The 19,122-nt window shown below is 44.8% G+C and overlaps 1 protein-coding gene across 2 annotated transcripts in view; it reads left to right on the top strand.

Annotated features, from left to right (window-relative positions):
- Positions 1-465: 465 nt before the first annotated feature.
- Positions 466-19,122, top strand: part of NAA15 (N-alpha-acetyltransferase 15, NatA auxiliary subunit) — a gene marked incomplete at both ends in the record, with an annotated part of 65,090 nt that continues 46,433 nt past the window's right edge. For both annotated transcript variants that reach the window (XM_084245315.1, XM_084245314.1), the window contains one exon: positions 466-519. In XM_084245315.1, the coding sequence (XP_084101441.1) occupies positions 466-519 (54 nt within the window). The remainder of the gene's footprint in view (positions 520-19,122) is intronic.

Here is a 19,122-nt window from a genome sequence, read left to right as displayed (position 1 = left end):
GGGGAGCCCCGGGACCCCCTGCCCGGACCCCGGCGCTCGGCGCGGCCGCCCGACCCCCGCGCCCGGGGTCACCGGCCGCCCGCGCCCGCCGCCTCTCCGCTACCCGGCAGGCGCCTGGGCCGAGGAGGCGGGGCCAGGGGTCACCGCGCCTGCGCGCTGCGAGGCGTGACCCGGGTGGGAAAGCGCTGCGCGGCCGCCATTTTGGCTGCCTCTGTCGGTCTGTTCAGTTACCACGTGAACCGCCGACGGAGACCCGTGGGGGGAGGCGCGGCGGCGAGAAGTGAGAAAGGAAAAAAGACCACGAGGGGCCGGGGGCGTCGGGGCGCGGCGGCGCGGTGACCCCCGAGGCCCGGGGCGGCGGCGGCGCGGGCATCAAGGCTGAGGCGGCCCGCGAGCGGCGGCGGCGGCCGGACACACAGCCTGACCGAGCCGGGCGGCGGCGCGGCCGCGGGAGCAGCCGGAGCGATGCCGGCCGTGAGCCTCCCGCCCAAGGAGAACGCGCTCTTCAAGCGGATCTTGGTGAGTGCGCGGCCGCGGCCGGCGGCGGGCAGGATGGAGCCGGGACCCGGGCCTGTCACCCTGCCCCGGGCCCGCGGGCGCCGCGCCGCGCCGCCCTCGCCGGACCCCGCCTTCGCCGCCGGGCCGGGCCGCGCTCGCCCGCGGCCCGCTCGGAGCCGGGCGCGCGCCGGGCCGGGCCCGGGTCCCCGCGCCCGAGGCCGCGGCTCCGGACTAGGCCTCGATCGCCGCGCTCGGCCGCCCGGCCGCGGCGGCGGAGGCCCGGCCTCGAGCGGGGGGCGCGCGCCCGGGCGGCGGCGGCGGCGGCGGCGCGGGCACCCCGCGGGCGGGCCGGGCGGGCCCGGGGAGGAACAGGTGGTGCGGCCGCGGCTCGGCTCATTCATTGCCCCGCGCGGGGCTCCCTCCCTCTCGCTCTCCTCGGGGAGTCACCTGTCCCCGCCCGGCCGGGGTCACGGACTGACCTGGAGGCGGGCGGGGAGCCTGCGGGGGGGGGGCGCCTCTCCACCCCGGCGCCCCGGAGGTCGTTCCACGCTCGCGCCGGCAGCTCCTCGGCCTTTCCCCCGCCTCGCCGGAGTCGGGAAGAGGCATTTATTTCTTAGTTTCCGAGCGGGAAGCAGCCCCACCCCATCGCCCTCCTCGGAGGTGGGGCCCGTGGCGGGGGGCGGGCCGGGGGGAAGTGAAAAGTTGGGAGCTTTCAGCGGAGACGCGCCGGTCGCGAAGGTTCTCGTGGACTGAAGTGTGTGAACACCGAGACCCGCGTCGGCAGCAGAGAAATAGAAGAAAGAACTTTTGCGATGCATCCTTTTTGACGCAGGCCCAGGCTCCCCCGATGCCTGCGTGTCTAACGCCTGCGCTCCGCAGTCGTCTTTAACATGGCAAGGGCAGGGGTGTTGGGGGACCGTGAACGTCGTAGAATGTGTCTTGTGGCCTTGGCGCTGTCAGGCACACCGTGTAGCGCCGTTTTTGTTTGGCATTTGGTGTGGGGTCTGTGCCTTCCATGCAGACGTTTCTTTGTGAGAGGATCCGCTGTATTTACCAAATTTGAGACTTTAGACGTTTGTGGTGTCTGCAGTGCCAGCTTTTGCCTTTCCAATTTTAATTTATTTTACCCATTTGAAAGTAGAACAGCGCTGGAGACCCAGGATTACTAGACATAAGGAAAATTCGTGTTCCGCTAACTTCGATTTTTACAAAACTGTCCGTTAGCCCCACAGATTTAGTGAACTTAAGTTGAAGAACATATCAAAGTCACAGCCAATGTCATGTAACTCTTAGTTACCTTGAAATCTTTTAATAGCAATTTTTGTTTTGTTTTAAGACTCACTGGAGTGCAGGTGGGACTAGGGTGTAGTTTCAGGATAGCAATTTTTCCTTAATCTCCCCCACTCTCTATTTTGAAGAAATTTAAAGCTGAAAAATTGAGAGGTGTACAAGAGGCACTCCCCTTCACCTAGATTTAATATTCAAAATTTTGCCAAATTTACTTTGCCTGTCTCTCCCCATACATGTATAAAAGAGTTTTAAAAAGTAAGTTGCAGACAGAGCTTGCAGAAGGACGCTGTCCCGTATCACCACTGTCCCGTTGACAATCACTCCCCAGTATTCTCTCCTCGCCGGGTCATATTAAAATTCCCCTATTTGCTAGGGGAATGCTTCTTAAATCAGACTGCGAATTTTGAGATAAATGTGGATTCACATGTAGCTTTAGCAAAAAATAGATCCTGTGTACCCTTTACTCAGTTTCTCAAATGCTTAATAGTGCCTTCAAAACTTCAGTATCCTGACATTGGTACTTAACCTCTACCAGTATTAAGTATAGAAATGTCCCTCTTACTTGTACTAATGTGTTTCTGTAGCTCAGTGCAGTGTTACCCCCTCACGAGTGTGGCCCAGGTAGCCACCTCTACAGTCGGTGTACTGTGCCCAGTGTACTGTACCCAGGCTCAAGGGCCCTCAGTTGCCCTTCTATAGCCGACCCCCTCACCCCCATGCCCTCTCCCATCAGCATTACTGGCCTGTTCTCTTTCTTCGGGAATGTTTACTGGAAAGAGTCACACAGTATTTAATTTTCTTAGGATTGTCCTTTTGTAATCAACACAGTTGCCTTGACATTCACCCAAGTTTTGGAGGTGTATCAGTAGTTTCTCTTTGTACTGAGTAGAATTCTCTGATATGGATATACCACAGTTTGTTTAATGGTTGATAGAATGGCAATTTTTGATTAAATATTGTAAACAATTATTTTGGTGGCCCTAGTGGGGCTAAAATCAAAGTGCTAAACTATTGTGATAAAGGTGTGTGCCAAAGAAATGTGAAAATGACTAAAATGAAGAAAAAGATACTACTTACCAAAAGTATATTTAATATCTAGTTCTTTAAAATTGCTTCTTCTCCATTGTAATAGCAAGTTTGCAAGTTTGCTCTTTTGATTTTTTTTTTTAAAAGATTTTTTTTCATTCATGCATACAAGAACCGGGTACAGGCCAGATGTGGGGGAGGGGGAGGGGATTCAGCAGAGACATAGTGGGGAGCAGAACAGGCATATTGATGGAAATACATTGCTGAGGAGAGCAGCCAGCGAAACAGGAGAGGTCTGCCGCCCCATGCAGGTATCTCCCCCCGCCTGCCTGGAATTGAAGCGGTGCTGCAGAGGCTGCGGACAGCTTCACAGCCCAGCTTCACAGCCCATCGCTCAACTGCCTGCACCACCAGGGGAGGCCCTGCTCTTTGATTTTTAAGCTCTCCCCGCCACCCCCCTTCAGTAAAGAAAGGAACTGGACATACCCAAGAGACTTCTAGTGAATGTTGGGGGTGCAAACTGTTAGTTCATTTCAGATACATTCAGTTTTTGAGCTGATACTTTGTTACTTGTACCATGAAGTTAGTTTGTATTTTAAAAAAAATAAGAGGCCTTAAGTTTTCAAGTGAAGCCTAGTTTACATGTTTGTTGGCAAGAAAATTCAGATTTTCTGCAGTGGAATTTCTTGACTTCTAGTCTCCTTACTATCTGAGATTAAATTTTGTTGGATATTTAGCCCATCTTTTCCATATTATTGTATCTTCTGACTAAATTTGGTCCAAGGACTACAAAATGTGTCTATAATTGTCTAGAGAAAGGGTGGGGGATGAATTTAATGTGATACTAGGTAGTTTAGTTTGAGGAATTTGTGTTTGCCAGAAGCCATCTTTCATAATTTTTTGTTGTTGCAGTTAACCTCTGTTGTAACAGTTTTGGACACTAAGTCCCTTGCCTGGTGGTGGGAGTCTGGTGGTGGCTGCAGCTGAGGGGGATTCCTGTATCATCAAAGTGCTGTCAAGGGCGTAGAACAGTGGTACTTCAGTAACAGTAAAGACATTTGATAATGAAAAAGAAATGTTAGGCTTATCGTTTAAAAATGTCCAAAAAAGGGAAAATTGTGGCACTAGTTTGTGGGACATTGCCAGATCTTCATACCTCTTTGTTTTTTAAGATTTATTTATTTATGCATACATACAGGAGCTGGGGTGTAGGCCAGAGATGGGGGAAGGTGATGGTGAGAGGATTCACCAGACAGAGTGGGGAGCAGAACAGGAGGATTGACTGAAACACACTGCTGAGGGAAGCAGCTGGCGAGACAGGAGAGGTCTGCTGCGCCATGTGGGTAGCTCCCTGGCTGGGGATCAAACTCGTGACACTGTGGCTGGCAATAGCTTTATAGTGCTGAGACTTAACCCCTTGCGCCATTAGGGAAGTTCCCTACCTCTTTCTTAGAACCTAGGGCGAAGGTAGGGAAAATGAAGCTGCCAGGGTAGAGAGAAACCCATGCTTTTTCAGATTTAGCCCACTTTTGGAAAAGTTGGACATACACCGATGCCTTGTGGTGAAGTGTTGTTAGGTTGGTGACTGTTGGTGCTTTGCTTTCTTCAGACGTGAATGTGAGCTATGAGGAAAACGTTTAAGTTGGGAGTACTTAAAATAATGTACATTAATCTATTTTTGGATTTTTGCCAGAATGATTGAAGTTAGTTAAAAGTCTAAAGGACAGGTTTTTCCTTTTTTTAGAAAAGGCGTAAATGAAGTTGGCATACTATGGTAACAATATTTGTGATTTAGTGAAAATGCAACCATTTTTACTGCACAGTAGAACTTTTAGTAATGATGGAAAAAAGTTTTATAACAGCTTTCTCTAATGCAGTGTTGCCATTAGCTATGGGCAGTTATTATACATTTGAAATATGGATAGCGATTGAGGAGCAAAATTTTAAACTTAAGTTTGTTTATTTATTTAAAGATTTATTTATGCATGCAAGAACTGGGGTACAGGCCAGAGGTGTGTGTGTGTGGGGGGGGTAGGAGGATTCACCAGAGACAGAACGGGGAACAGAGCAGGCAGGTTGACTGAAATACACTGCTGAGGGGAGCAGCAGGCGAGGGAGGAGAGGTCTGCTGCACCATGTGGGTTGCTCCCTGGCTGGGGCTTGAACTCCTGCTGCAGAGGCTGCAGATAGCTTCATAGGCTACCAGGGAGGCCCTAAACTTCAGTTTAGATTCAAATAGCCATGTGTGAATGGTTAACATTTTGGATAGTAGACTTTTAGAAATTTTTATTCTCAAAATGTGTTAAGGCACAGACAGTTTTATTAGGGTAACAGACTGATATTTAGTGGTTTTGTTTTTGTTTTCTCCCAGGCCACTTACACCACACATTTGCTAGTGTTTTATCTGTTTTAGGGAGAGGCAGTTCTTTGTAAGTAAAAGAGTTGTAGTAATTGTTAGGTGGCTAACCATTGGAGATATCAACATCTATTGTAGGTCAATTATTTCACAGGACTTAATGCTTTCTACAGAAAAAGTGCTGTTTTTACAGTTAAAAGATGCTTAGGTTGGGATTAGTTGCAGGTGAAATTAAGATTAGGAATTGTTAAGTAGACTTCCATATGTACATGGAAAATCATCTGATTTAGTAACAATTGTAGTTTTGTAACTGGGTATGGATGGTAACCTTGAAATGGCTCTAATATAGTTTGCTTGTTAGAAAATGTTAGAATATAACAAAAAAAAAATGGAAACAAAGTTTTAGCTGTTGTGAGGTCCCATTCTTTATAGAGTAGCTAATTAAATGTTTAAACTAGAACAAGTTTCTGCTTTAAAGTATGATAGACAATGGGGGCTCCCGGGTGGCACAGCAGGTTGAGCGCCTGCTAGGAAGCAGTCCGCAGCCTCCGCAGCACGGGCTTGGTTCCCGGCGGGCCAGGGAGCTGCCCACATGGCGCGGCAGACCTCACCTGACTCGCCCGCTGCTCCCCTCAGCAGTGTCTTTGGTCTCTCTGCCTGTTCTTCTCCCCTCTCTGTCTCTGGTGAATTCTCTCACCCTCCCATGCCTCTGGCCTGTACCCCAGTTCTTGTATAAATAAATCTTTTAAAAAAAAACTTCAAAAAAAATAAAGTATGCTAGAAAATGAAATGCAGTTTTGCTATAACATACATATTGCACATTCTTATGAAACTTACAAAGTATATGTCAAAAATTTGATGTGAAGAAAACTTCATAAAATGGGGGTAAAAAAGGGCCTCCCCGGTGGCGCAGTGGCTGAGCGCTGGGTTGCAAAGCTGCCCGCAGCCTCTGCGGCGCTGGTTCGATCCCCGGCTGCTCCCCGGCCACCGGAGGAGGGTCCAGCATGGCGCGCAGACCTCTCCTGCCGCCCGCTGCTCCCCTCAGCAGTGTCCTTCGGTCCTTCTGCCTGCTCTGCTCCCCGCTCTGGCTCTGGTGGGTTCTCTCACCCTCCCGCGCTTCTGACTGTACCCAGTGCTTGTATAAATAAATTAAAGAAAGAAAGAAAGAAAGAAAGATAAATCTTTTTTAAAAAATGGGGAGAAAAAACTGATAATGTAGCAAGTTTATTATTTTGTTTTTCTTTTAAATTTCTGCCCTATATTCTTTTTTAAAAATTTTCTATTTTTTCCTGCCCTAAATTCTTTTTGGAATGAAGTGTAATATGGACAAATATATATGTATATATAGGTATCTATGTATAATGTTTTTATTTAAATTAACAAAGCATGTATTTTTTCCCCCCATGACTTATTGTGTTAGAAACCAGCAATGTTTCAAAAGTGATTCTTTGGGTTAAGAGAGTCAGTTAAAATACTTGTTTGTGGATTATTTGGAGACTATACAGTACTCTGGTTTAAAAAAAAAAAAAAGAATGACCACAGCTTAATTTTTAATAGAGTAGACAACACTATTTTCAGAAAAGCAGACAAAAGCTTAATCAAGGAACTGAGTTTAATAGTCACTTCTGTGGGCAGTTCAAAGTCTTACAGGCGTGGGTGGTTATTGGGGATTACCCAGACTGCAGTATTTGATGGTAACGGAGCTGCCGTTCCAACTATCGCTTTGCAGGGTGGGTTGAGAGACAGCTTCCACAGAGAGGGTCATAGTGCCCTGTGTGATTGGGGCATCTCATAGCTTAGGGTGCGGCTCCTTTAGTATTCCTGCTTTGGACAGTGCCGTTCTCACAGAGCGTTGATTCACACGTCTCCTTCGTTCATGAAAGTGTTTTTGAATATAAAAAGCTAGGTCATGTAAGTGATCATGTGCACAGGACTGTTGAGAATTGTCTATCCCAGATATCTGCATGGCTCATTTCTTCTCTTACTTCCTGTGGAATTCTGCTTCGATGTCCTCTAAATGTTAGCGGCCTACTTGACCGGAAGTCCTTTTTCAACTCAGTCTTATTTTCTTTTTCTAAAGATTTATTTTATTGGCTTATGCATACAAGTGCTGGGGTATAGGCCAGAGGTTGGGGGTGGGGGTGACAGGATTCACCAGAGACAGAGTGTGGAGCAGAACAGGAGGATCTACTGAAATACACTGCTGAGGGGAGCAGACCAGAACGGAGAGGTCTGCTGCGCTCTGTGGGGCAGCTCCTGGCCCTCTGTGGGGCAGCTCCTGGCCGGGCTGCAAATAGCTTGATAGTGCTGAGACTTAACCCTTTGCGCCAACAGGGAGGCCCCTCAGTTTTTTTATTTTCTTCTTTAATTTCTTTCCCTATGTGTGTGTATGTAATTTATCCTACCTTCCACAATTGAAATGTAGTTTTATGAGTATAGAAACTTACTCTGTTAGTTGCTGTATCTCCGTTGGTTATAGTAATGCACTATAGTCACTATTTAATTTAATATTTTAATATGAAATGAGTTTCATAACAGTGAATTTAGGGCAAGAGATCATGTTCGGATTGTGTGCTTGTGTAAAAATTTTTGGAGAAGGGAGTTAAGCTGGGCCTTGGCATGGTAGAGTACATTATTATATGAGGTAATTGTGGGATGGCAGGCAGAACCTGTATTCCTCAGTAAGACCTTGAAGTTTCATTTCTGAATGAATCATAGTATTGGTTTGTTTACCGTGGCCTTTCTGCCATTGCAGAAACATAAGAAGAGGAAAACTTCATTGTTTCTTTTTTGGTGGTTTTAGCATTGGAGGAAAAATGGCATCTGGATTAAATGAGAATGTCGTGAGGAGGCTGCTGAATCAGATAGTAGCATAGCACTCAGTCATCTGTGGTTTCATAAAGCTCTGCAACTGATTCTGACTCAAAGTCGGGGTGAGGACCATGTATATGATATTATCAAACCGGAAAACAAACTAGAAGGGACCCTTTTTGTAGTTTAGAGTTGCTTTGTGATTTTGAGAAAATGTTAAAATCTATTTGAATTCTTTTTTTTCTAAGATTTATTTATTTATGCATACAAGAACTGGGGTACAGGCCAGAGGTGTGGGGGTGTGAGAAGATTCACGAGAGACAGAGCTGGGAGCAGAACAGGCAGACTGACCGAAATACACTGCTGAGAGGAGCAGGGCGCTAGTCAGGAGAGGTCTGCTGCGCCGTGGGGATGGAAGTCGTGCTGCAGAGGCTGCGGATAGCTTCATAGATTGCGTCTTAACCCCTTGCGCCACCAGGGAGGCCCTAATTGAAGTCTTAAAATTTGGAAAGGCAAAACTGGTGTGGCAGAGTAAGTCACTCAGACTAATAAGTGAGTCTTGCCAAAAAATCAGCATTCACATCTAAGCACAACTTTGCTCTCTATTTATAGACAGTAATCCTGTTGAAGAGAGAAAAAACAAAATTCTTTTTAAAAAATGTTATTTATTTTTGCACAGAAGAACTGGGGTGTATGCCAGAGGGGGTGTGGGGGTGTGTGAGTGTGAGTATCCACCAGAGACAGTGGGGAGCAGTACAGGCGGATCTACTGGAATACGCTGCTGAAGGGAGCAGCAGGCGAGACGGGAGAAGTCTGCTGCGCCATGTGGGTCGCCTCCCTGGCTGGGGATTGAACTTGCGCCACATTGGCTGGCAATAGCTTCATTGTGCTAAGCCTTAACCCCTTGTGCCACCAGGGAGGGCCTCCAGTGATATTTTTGATCTTGATGGCTTCATTTGATTTTATTATAGAGGAGAACATTTAAACATTTTTGTATGGCATCTGTAAGAGTTTTAATGATTGTATATTTAAAAAGAAATGAAAGTTTACTTTTAAAAAGAGGCCTGGGCAAAAGAAAACCCTTACGGTTGACTCTCTAGTTCCACAAATGATTGTTCCGGTTAATTATTTTTTCCCTCTCATGATAATGGTTTATACTTAATATGGTACTCTTTATTTTTCAGAGAGGTCTCATTGGAGATTACACGATCGCCTTTGATACCAGTGCATGAAAATTGAGTCAGAATCTCTAGATTTGGAAATGAAGTAAACTAGCTGTGATGAAGCTTTTATTTTGAGTCAGATTTTGTTAGTTTTTTTTTTTTTTAATACATTGGTGGATATAAACCTTGCATCATTTCTCTGAGGAAATTATAAGTATAGCCAATATTTTTTATTACTTTGTTAAAGCGTGTGTATAATTGTTTTACATGCTGTCAGTGGTGCTGCATCAGACATGGATCCTCAAAGTCACTACACTGTGCAACAGCATGCAGTAAAAGCCACAGGACTTGTGGGAAAAGTGTAGTTGGGCATTCCGATTTCATTAGTGAAAGATAAAAGGCAAAGATAAGAAGCTACTAAACATGATAGCACATTTTTACTTAAGTTAAATGGATAGCAAATACATACTACAGTGTAGAAACTGCACTTTATCTCCGACAAGACCTGGAATTTGTGGAGTGATGGAAGGAAGCTTTTCTGAACTCTGAGGGAAAGTTGTACATCAGATAGGATGGGTGTGACTCATGAACCAAAGTAACTGGTAGATGTTGGGGGCCAGTGTTTGTGCTGTGCCTATCTGTGTAGCTTGTTTTAGTTGGGTGCGGTTTTTATGTGTTTACCCTAGTATTTTTGGTTGACAAAATCCCTTAGAAGCAAATGTGAAATGTGACATTTATTTTTTTAAAAGATTTATTTATTTATGCATACAAGAGCTGGGGTACAGGCTAGAGGTGTTGGGAGTGAGAGGACTCACCAGAGACAGAGTGGGGAGCAGAACAGGTGGAATGACTGAAATACACTGCTGAGGGGAGCAGCGGGTGAGTCAGGAGAGGTCTGCTGCACCATGTGGGTAGCTCCCTGGCCAGGGTTAGAACTCATACTGCAGAGGCTGCGAATAGCTTCATAGGTTGTGTCTTAACCCCTTGCGCCACCAAGGAGGCCGAAATTAATATTTTAAAAAAACATTTCAAACATTAATGTGTTACTTAAACAAGGAAATAAAATATTACTTTATTATGTGTTTTCAAGCAATTTTAGTGCTAAGTATAGGGGAGTTCTTAGTGGAAATAACAACAGAAGAGTTCTGGGTTCTAATCCTGACTCTTTCACTTTATCTATTATTTTTAATCAATTATTTTAAAGACTCAGTTTGTAAATCTGAGAGAAAGAGAAAAACATTGCTTTTCTAATCAGTCTCACTGGTCAGGTAGTGAGATGTGTCTGAAAGTACCTGGCAAGTGGTAAAGCAATGTGTTTTAGTATTTATAGTCTGTTGTGTCGTGTACAGTTTATTAAGAACTTTAGCTTTTTCATTGACTTGACTTCATTGTCATTTTATATTATCCTTTCCCAGTGTCTGTTATTTAGTTTGATATTTTATTCATTTATTTTAAAAGATTTATTCTGTCTATCCATGCATATAAGAGCTGGGGTGTAGGCCAGAGCTGCAGGGGAGGTGGGGTGTGAGGGATGAGAGGATTCATCAGAGACAGTGGGGAACAGAACAGGCAGAGTTACTGAAATACACTGCTGAGGGAATACCTGGCAAGTCAGGAGAGGTCTGCTGCGCCATGTGGTTAGCTCCCTGGCTGGCCAGCGATCGAACTCATGCTGCAGAGGCTGTGGATAGCTCCATAGTGCTGTGCTTAACCCGTTGCGTCACCAGGGAAGCCCATCTCAAGTTCTTACATGTAAAAATTGTTTTTCTGGTTTTGATATTTGAGAGACGGTTTGCCTGGATATAAAATTCTTGACTGGCATCTTATGAAGTTTCTTGAAAATACTGCCCTGCAGTTGCAGTTGTCCTGCTTGCATATTGCTGATGCCAACCTGATTTTTTTTTCCCCTTGTAGATGAATTGGTCTTTCTTTTGGGGGGGGGGGGGCTTTTCTTTTTTTCTGATATTGAATTGGTTTACCAGGACATGTTTCCATGTCAACTCTTCTGGATAAAATTTTCCTAGTGTGTAGTTTATTTTTTTAAGAGTTATTTATGCATACAAGAGCTGTGGTACAGGCCAGAGTGCGGGAGGGGGTGGTGAGAGGATTTACCAGAGGTGGGGTGGGGAACAGAACATGCAGACTGACCTTTGAGGGGAGCAGTGGGCGAGGCAGGAGAGCTCTGCTGAGCATGTGGGTAGCTCCCTGGCCTGCAGGGGATAGAACTTGTGCTGCAGAGGCTTTGGATAGCTTCAGTGCTGTGCTTAACCCCTTGCACCACCGGGAGGCCCCTGTGTAGTTTCTGTATGTAAGTATTGTTTTTTTTTTTTTTTTTTTAATTTGAGACTTACTGTTCTAAATACTCTAACTTTGTTTCCATTGTTAGTGATCTTTGCTTGTTGGATATTCTTTTATATCTACAATTTTTCCTTCCATTCTTTTCACCTCTGTTTTTTTCATTTACTTGAGAAGCATTCCTGTCTCTCTAAGTCATATAGCTTCTAATTTAGTCTTCATTTCTGAGATTATTTTTCTTTGTTAAAATCAGTTCCTGTTTTACATCTTTCTGTTTTTTTGTCCACTGTTTTAAATTTTGAATATCTGGTATGAGGTGTTCTTTTATGTCTGCATCTGTTATTTTTATTTTGGGATGAAGTGTTGTGTGATATTCTTCCTCTCTTGCTAGGGTTTTTGGTGTGTTTTCATCTGCCAATTTTTATTTTATTCTATAAGTAACTTGCTATGGATGGTGGGTTCTTTCTTCAGTTCAAGTTTTTTTTTTTTTTTTAAGATTTATTTATTTATGCATACAAGAGCTGGGGTACAGGCCAGAGGTGTGTGGGGAGGTGGAGGATTCACCAGAGACAGAGTGGGGAACAGAACAGGCAGATTGACCAAAGTACACTGCTGAGGGGAGCAGCGGGGTAAGTCAGGAGAGGTCTCCTGCACCATGTGGGCTGCTCCCTGGCCGGCTGGGAATCGATCTTGTGCTGCAGTGGCTATGGATTGCTTCATAGGTTGCGTCTTAACCTTTGTGCCTCCAGGGAGGCCCTCAAATTACTTGTGATGTATTTTACTGGATCATCAGTAGAGACAGTTTTATTTTTGGAATGAGGTTTGGGTAACTTCCTTAGACTATCAGTCCTTTTTTTTTGCTACAGTGAAATGCACTATATTAAATAGACCTTCCTCTTACCTTCTAGTCCTGTCTTGTTTTTGTGGGGCCTTTATCTTCATGGCTTCCTTCTCTCCATCAGACCTCCCTGGGACACTTCCTCCTCCTTAGTTGCTTCCAGAACTGTGCTGAAATTGCCTTCTTTGGTCTCGAGACTTTATTAAGCCTTTTCTTTTTGACTCTCTGATGGTTGTTGCTTTTATCCATCATGTCTCAGTACATTGTCTTGGTGGGACCCTCTCCTGAGCGTGAATCCCACCCAGTTAACACTGCATGTGTTCAGTTCTACTGGAGCCCTGTGTAATTGCTCTTTTGGATAGTCCTCATTGAAACTCATTGGGTATTTGTTTTTTTTTTTTTTTTTAAAGATTTATTTATGCATGCAAGAGCTGGGTACAGGCTAGAGACACCAGGGGTCGCGGGGTGAGAGGATTCATCAGAGTCAGTGGGGAACAGAACAGGCAGAAGCACTGAAATACACTGCTGAGGGGAGCAGCAAGGCAGGAGAGGTCTGCTGCGCCATGTGGGAATCTCCCTGGCCGGCCGGGAATCGAGCCCACACTGCAGAGGCTGCAGACAGCCTCACAGCTCTGTGCTCAACCCGCTGTGCCACCGGGGAGGCCCTCATTGGATATTTGTGTTCTTGCATGTGAAAGGGAGTTTTTAGTTGTCTCCCCTTATAATGCTGACTACGGGTGATGTCATTTACCCTCTTTGGTGGTCTGTGTGGTTCCTATGAGGATTTGTGAAGCGTTCAGAAAGAGACAGCCATTGTCTTACAGAGTTCATCTTTATTTAATTGATTAAGTTGGCTGTATGTCTGGTCCTGCATCCTCAGGGCCATTCCCTGGCTCTGTTCACATTCTTCTAGAAGTGCTTATCCTTCATATAATTATAAGGTTCTGTTATAGAGCTGCCACGCCATCATAGATACACACTTTGGTTTTATTGAATTTTGTCTTATCCCTAGCAGCAGAGTTCATAGCTCCTAACATTCCTTTAATAGAATGATTATGTTAAGTGTGAATCTTTTTTTTCTTTTTTTTTTTAAGATTTATTTATTTAAGCACTGGGTACAGTCAGAAGCGCGGGAGGATGAGAGAATCCACCAGAGCCAGAGCGGGGAGCAGAACAGGCAGAAGGACCGAAGTACACTGCTGAGGGGAGCAGCTGGGCGGCAGGAGAGGTCTGCGTGCCATGTAGGACCCTCTCCCGGCGGCCGGGGATTGAACCAGCGCTGCAGAGGCTGCGGGGCAGCTTTGCCGCCCAGCGCTCAACCACTGTGCCACCAGGGGAGGCCCTTAAGCGTGAATCTTAAATCCTTCTTCAGCCTTTTTTTCTTCCCCTCAAGTAATACAATTCAGTGCTGGGGGGTGGGGGTGGAGGGCGGGTGTAGGTAAGATTGAAATCTGTCACAGTTTACAGTGTACTAGCAGGTTATAGTATCAAGAATGCCAATGGTGATTGTCACATATGTCATAGTCTATGCCTGTAATCTTAACTTCTGGGTCCAAAACTTCTTGAGATATGGACCATTGTTTCCCTAGTGCTGATAATACCCCGAAAGTACTGGTGTAAAATTCTCGTGTTTTTTTATTTTTAGACTGTATACTTGATACTATTGAAATATTGAAATGCCTTGTGTGAATTGTGATAGAAGTATTAAAAATTTTAAAAAAATTAGAAACCTTGTTTAAAGTATCCAGTTTATTGTTTGAAATTCGACTAGTGGGCCTCCCCCGGGTGGTACAGTGGTTGAGCACTGGGCGGCAAAACTGCCCCGCAGTCTCTGCAGTGCCGGTTCGATCCCGTGCCGCCGGGCGAGGGTCCCACATGGCGCTCAGACCTCTCCTACTGCGCCCGCTGCTCCTCTCAGCAGTGTATTTCGTCAGTCTGCCTGTTCTGCTCCCCGCTCTGGCTCTGGTGAATTCTCTCACCCTCCTGTGCTTCTGACTGTACCCAGTGCTTGCATAAATAAATAAATAAATAAATAAATAAATAAATAAATAAATAAATCTATCTTTAAAAAAAAAAGAAAAAGAAATTTGACTAGTTCTAAAAAATATAAAAATATGGGAACAATAGTGACAATCTCAAGAGGAACACCCAGAGTGTCTAAGGATTTAAAACTTCTTAGAAGGAGCAGCTAAAAGAATAAATGCATTTAACCTGATTGATAGAAAATGAAACTCTTACTCGAAACAGTAAAGAAGTTATCAGGACATTGTGTGACTCAGTATGTCTAAAAGTGTTTTAGTTAAGAATGAACTTGCCCTGAATATGTACTGTTTGACCACTCACAACAGATGATGCTTAAATTCTCTTCTAAAAGATCCAATAAAATAGCCTGATTAATCCCAGTGGGTCTTATTTTGTCTTTCTGTTATAGCAGTGAGACAAACATATTTTAAAATTCTGGAAGAAGGGCCTTCCTGGTGGCACAGCACCATGAGGCAATCCGTAGCCTCTGCAGCACGAGTTCGATCCCTGGCCGGCCAGGGAGCTACTCACATGGCACAGCAGACCTCTCCTGTCTCGCCTGCTGCTCCCCTCAGCAGTGTACTTCGGTCAATCTGCCTGTTCTGTTCCCCACTCTGTCTCTCGTGAATCCTCTCCGCCCCCCTCCCCCACTGCATCTCTGGCCTATACTCCAGCTCTTGTATGCATAAATAAATAAATTTTAAAAAATCTAGAAGGAGTAAAAGTATTGTTAGCATTGTTTTCATAGTAGTTTACCAGAAATTTCATGATATGAAAATGATAACCTAATTGTGTGCAAACAGAACCAACTAAAATAGTTTTAGGAAAGGGAGGATAAAAGTAGTTTTCCAGAGATCCCTTGTTTTCTTTTAATTTAAGATTTTATTATATTTAGAAGAACTGGGGTGTAGGCCAGAGGTGCAGGGAGTGAGAGGATTCACCAGAGACAGAGTGGGGAGCAAAGCAGGCTGATCTGCTGAATACACTGCTGAGGGGAGCAGTGGGTGAGTCAGGAGAGGTCTGCTGCACCACATATTGGGTCAGCTCCCTGGCTGGGGTTCCAACTCAGGCTATGAAGGTGGGCAGTCGCAGTGATAGCAGAGACTTAATCCCTGATTGTGTATTTTATTTCAGTTTCTGCTTTCAGGTTTTTCTCTAATCATTGAAACTGATTGGGTCTAAATATTGTAACTAACTGATATTGTAGTGCTTTATTTAAACCCTTTTATCAAGTGCTTCCCCTTGTGCTTTCTATGTGTTTACATTTAATTCTTACCTACACTCTTCAAGGTCATTAATGGTCACTTTCTGGAGGCGACACAGTTGAGGCTCCAATGAGTCTAGTTAGGCAGTGACACGGAACTGTTGGAACTCTAAATTAGTGTTGTCCTGTAGTATTTTTTGTGATGATGCAATTGTTCTGTTTTTTAACTGTCCAGTAAAGCAGGCAGTAGTGAGAGGTCGCTATGGAACATCTGAGAAGTGGGTGATGATACTGAGGATCTTTACTGAAGAAATTTAACTTTTATTTAATATTAGTTAATTAAAATGTTAAATAGCTGCAGCTCTAGACTCTGGCTCTTCAGGCTGTGTGTGTCCATTTTCTATAGCTCTCTGCTCTACAGCAAGTACCATGACGAAAATAGTTCTAATCCACTGGTGCTACTGAGGGCCATCCACTCTCCTAACAAGTTAGTTAGTGCTCCTTGATTTCATTTTGGCAAACCTATGATTTTTTAGCTTTTTAATCATGAAACTTTTTTTTTTTTTTTTTTTTGGTGTGGGACCTGGGGATGAAACCAGCGCTGCAGAGGCTGCGGGCAGCCTCGCAACTCAGCGCTCAACCACTGCGCCACCAGGGGAGGCCCAATCATGAAACATTTTAAACATATAAAAATAATAAAGAGAACTGTATAGGGCCTCCCTGGTGGCCTAGGGGTTAAGTCTCAGTGCTACCATTGCTATGACCTGAGTTAGATCCCAGCCAGGGCACTAATCCACACATGGCGCAGCAGACCTCTCCTGTCTCACCTGCTGCTCCCCTCAGCAGTGGATTTCCGTAAATCTGGCTGTTCTGCGCCCCACTCTGTCTCTGGTGAATCCTCTCATTCCACCCACACCTCTGGTCTGTACCACAGTTCTTCTATGCAAAAGACCCCCCCCCCAAAAAAAAAAAAAAAAAACCCAGACAAACAAAAAAACCACTGTATGATGAACCTGTATCCCAGGTTTGACAGTTACCTTTGGTTCATTCTTTTTCATCTGTATGTGTACTCCTGGGTTATTTTGAAGAAATCCCCAGACAGGGCCTCCCTGGTGGTGCAGGGGTTAAAGACACAGCACTGTCAATCTACTGCCAGCCACAGCAGCAAGAGTTCTAGTTCCAGTTCAATCGCAGCAGACCTCCCCTCTCCCTGCTGCTCCCCTCAGCAGTATATTTCGGTAGATCCGCCTGTTCTGCTCCCCACTTTGTCTGTTGAATCCGCTCAATGTCCTTCCATCCCCGCCTCCCTGCACCTCTGGCCTGTACCCCAGTTCTTGTATGCATAAATGAATCTCTTTTTTTCTAATTAAAAAAAAATTTTTTTTAAAGATCTATCCATGCATACAAAAGCTGGGGGTACAGGCCAGAGGTGCATGTGGTGAGAGGATTCACCAGAGACAGAGCGGGGAACAGAACAGGCAGACTGACTGAAACAGTCAGTCTGAGGGGAGCAGCGGGCGAGGCAGGAGAGGTCTGCTTCCCCATGTGGGTTGCTCCCTGGCCAGCCAGGGATCGAACCCACACCGCAGAGGCTGCGGACTGCCCCATAGTGCTGTGCTTAACCCCTTGCGCCACAAGGGAGGCCACTAAATAAATCTTAAAAGAAAAGAAAAGAAAAAAAAGAAATCCCCAGCATGGCTGACTCTTAAAGCCAACTTTGGCTTTTCCTATTGAGCTGGATTTGAGGCTGCAGTACAATGCATCAGTTTAGAAGAATAAAAATGTTTTTTGCATTAGCTGGGGGAAAGGATGGGAAAGTATATTTAATACTAAAGAAAACCATGTCATCCTAATGCCAAATCCAAAACATATATATTAAATTTAAATATTTTGTGTTACTATCTTTTATTGATGTGATTACCTCATTTCGCCATGTCACAGTTCCTACTTCCAGGAGATGTTTTTACTATAACAAGGATTTGGAGGATAATGAACTCTCTGCAGTTGATAACCTTATGTATTTTTTTTTTTTCACAGCTTGTCTAACTGTTCTATTTATATAAGCAGTCAAGCATTTTGGAGGGTTTTTTTTAACCTTTTTTTTGGGGGGGGGGAGGATTCATAGTCTTATCAGTGAAACTAGAGGGTATTCTAGGAAGATAAGTGGAATTATTTTCAGCATTATAATGCTGTTCTTAACATTGGGGGTCTCAGACATAGTGTCCCACCTCAGCCTCAGTGCTGGTGAGACTGGGTCTGGCCACCTAGAGGGTCCCCTTCCCAAGGTCACAGCTGCGTAAGACTTTTTTTTAATCTGTTTATTTACTCAGTCTCTTGTTTTCAGGTTGGATACATTTCATTCATCTATTTTACAGTACACCATTCTTCTTCTTCTTTTTTTTAAAGACTTATTTATTTATGCGAACAAGAGCTGGGGCACAGGCCAGAGATGTGGGGGAGGTGAGAGGATTCACCAGAGACAGAGTGGGGAACAGAACAGGCAGATCGACCAAAGTATACTGTTGAGGGGAGCAGTGGGTGAGCCAGGAGAGGTCTGCTGTGCCATGTGGGCTGCTCCCTGGCCGGCCAGGGACTGAACTCATGCAGCAGTTCCTGCGAACCGCCCCATAGGCCGCTTTGCACCACCAGGAAGGCCCCTGATTCTTTCTTCTTAACTCCATTCTACTAATGAGGCCATAGTAGGCTTTTTACCTCTCCTCTCCTCAAAAAGTGTTTTAGAGTGTTTACTAATTGCTTTCACCAGGATTTTTATGATGGCTAATTTAAAGTTTTTTTTAAAAAAGATTTATTTATTTATGCATACAAGAACTAGGTACAGGCCAGAGGCGTGGGAAGTGAGAGGTTTCACCAGAGACAGTGGGAAACAACAGAACAGGCAGATTGACTGAAATACACTGCTGAGGGGAGCAGAGGGCAAGACGAGAGAGGTCTGCTGCACCATGTGGGCTGCTTCATAGTGCGGTGCTTAACCCCTTGCGCCACCAGGGAGGTCCTATTCTGGATATTTTGAATATCAGTTTATCAGACTCTGGATCTTGTTTAAATCCTGTGGAGAATATTGTTGCAGTACATTGGGCTAGGTTCAAGCTATATGTCCCAAATCCTCATGTGGTTTGTGGTTCTGATGTATCAGTTATCAAAATCCTGTTTAGTAACCAGTCCGGGGTCTGGACATTTTGTGTCTGTTAGGTGGGGTTCTCAAAGCCTTTGGTTGTTGTGAATAGGATCAGATCTGTGTACTTGCAGTTTGGGGGGGTGGACTGTGGAAGTCCTAAGCATCTTTGTAGTTTCCTTTCCCTGGCTTCTCCTCTGTCATCTTCCTGCTGCGTGTTTTTTTGGGACTATTGTCACCATCTGACTAGAAAGTGGGGTTCTAACTACTGTTTTGGGTACTTTTGTGATTACTGCTCTCTCTGGCTAGAGGTTTATCAATTTGATTGATCATCCTAAAGAACCAGATTTTTGTTTACTGATTTCCTCTGTTTTTCTTCTATTTCATTTCATTGATTCTGGTCTTACCTCCTTCTTGCTTAAATTGCTCTTGTTTTCCTAATTCCTTTTTTTTTAAAGACTTATTCATTCATTCATTCATTCATTC

This window comes from Talpa europaea (genome assembly GCF_964194135.1).
Source record: "Talpa europaea genome assembly, chromosome: 10".
NCBI classification, from domain to species: domain Eukaryota; kingdom Metazoa; phylum Chordata; class Mammalia; order Eulipotyphla; family Talpidae; genus Talpa; species Talpa europaea.
Note: the sequence above shows the minus strand (reverse complement) of the source record. Positions and strands in the feature narration are given on the sequence as shown.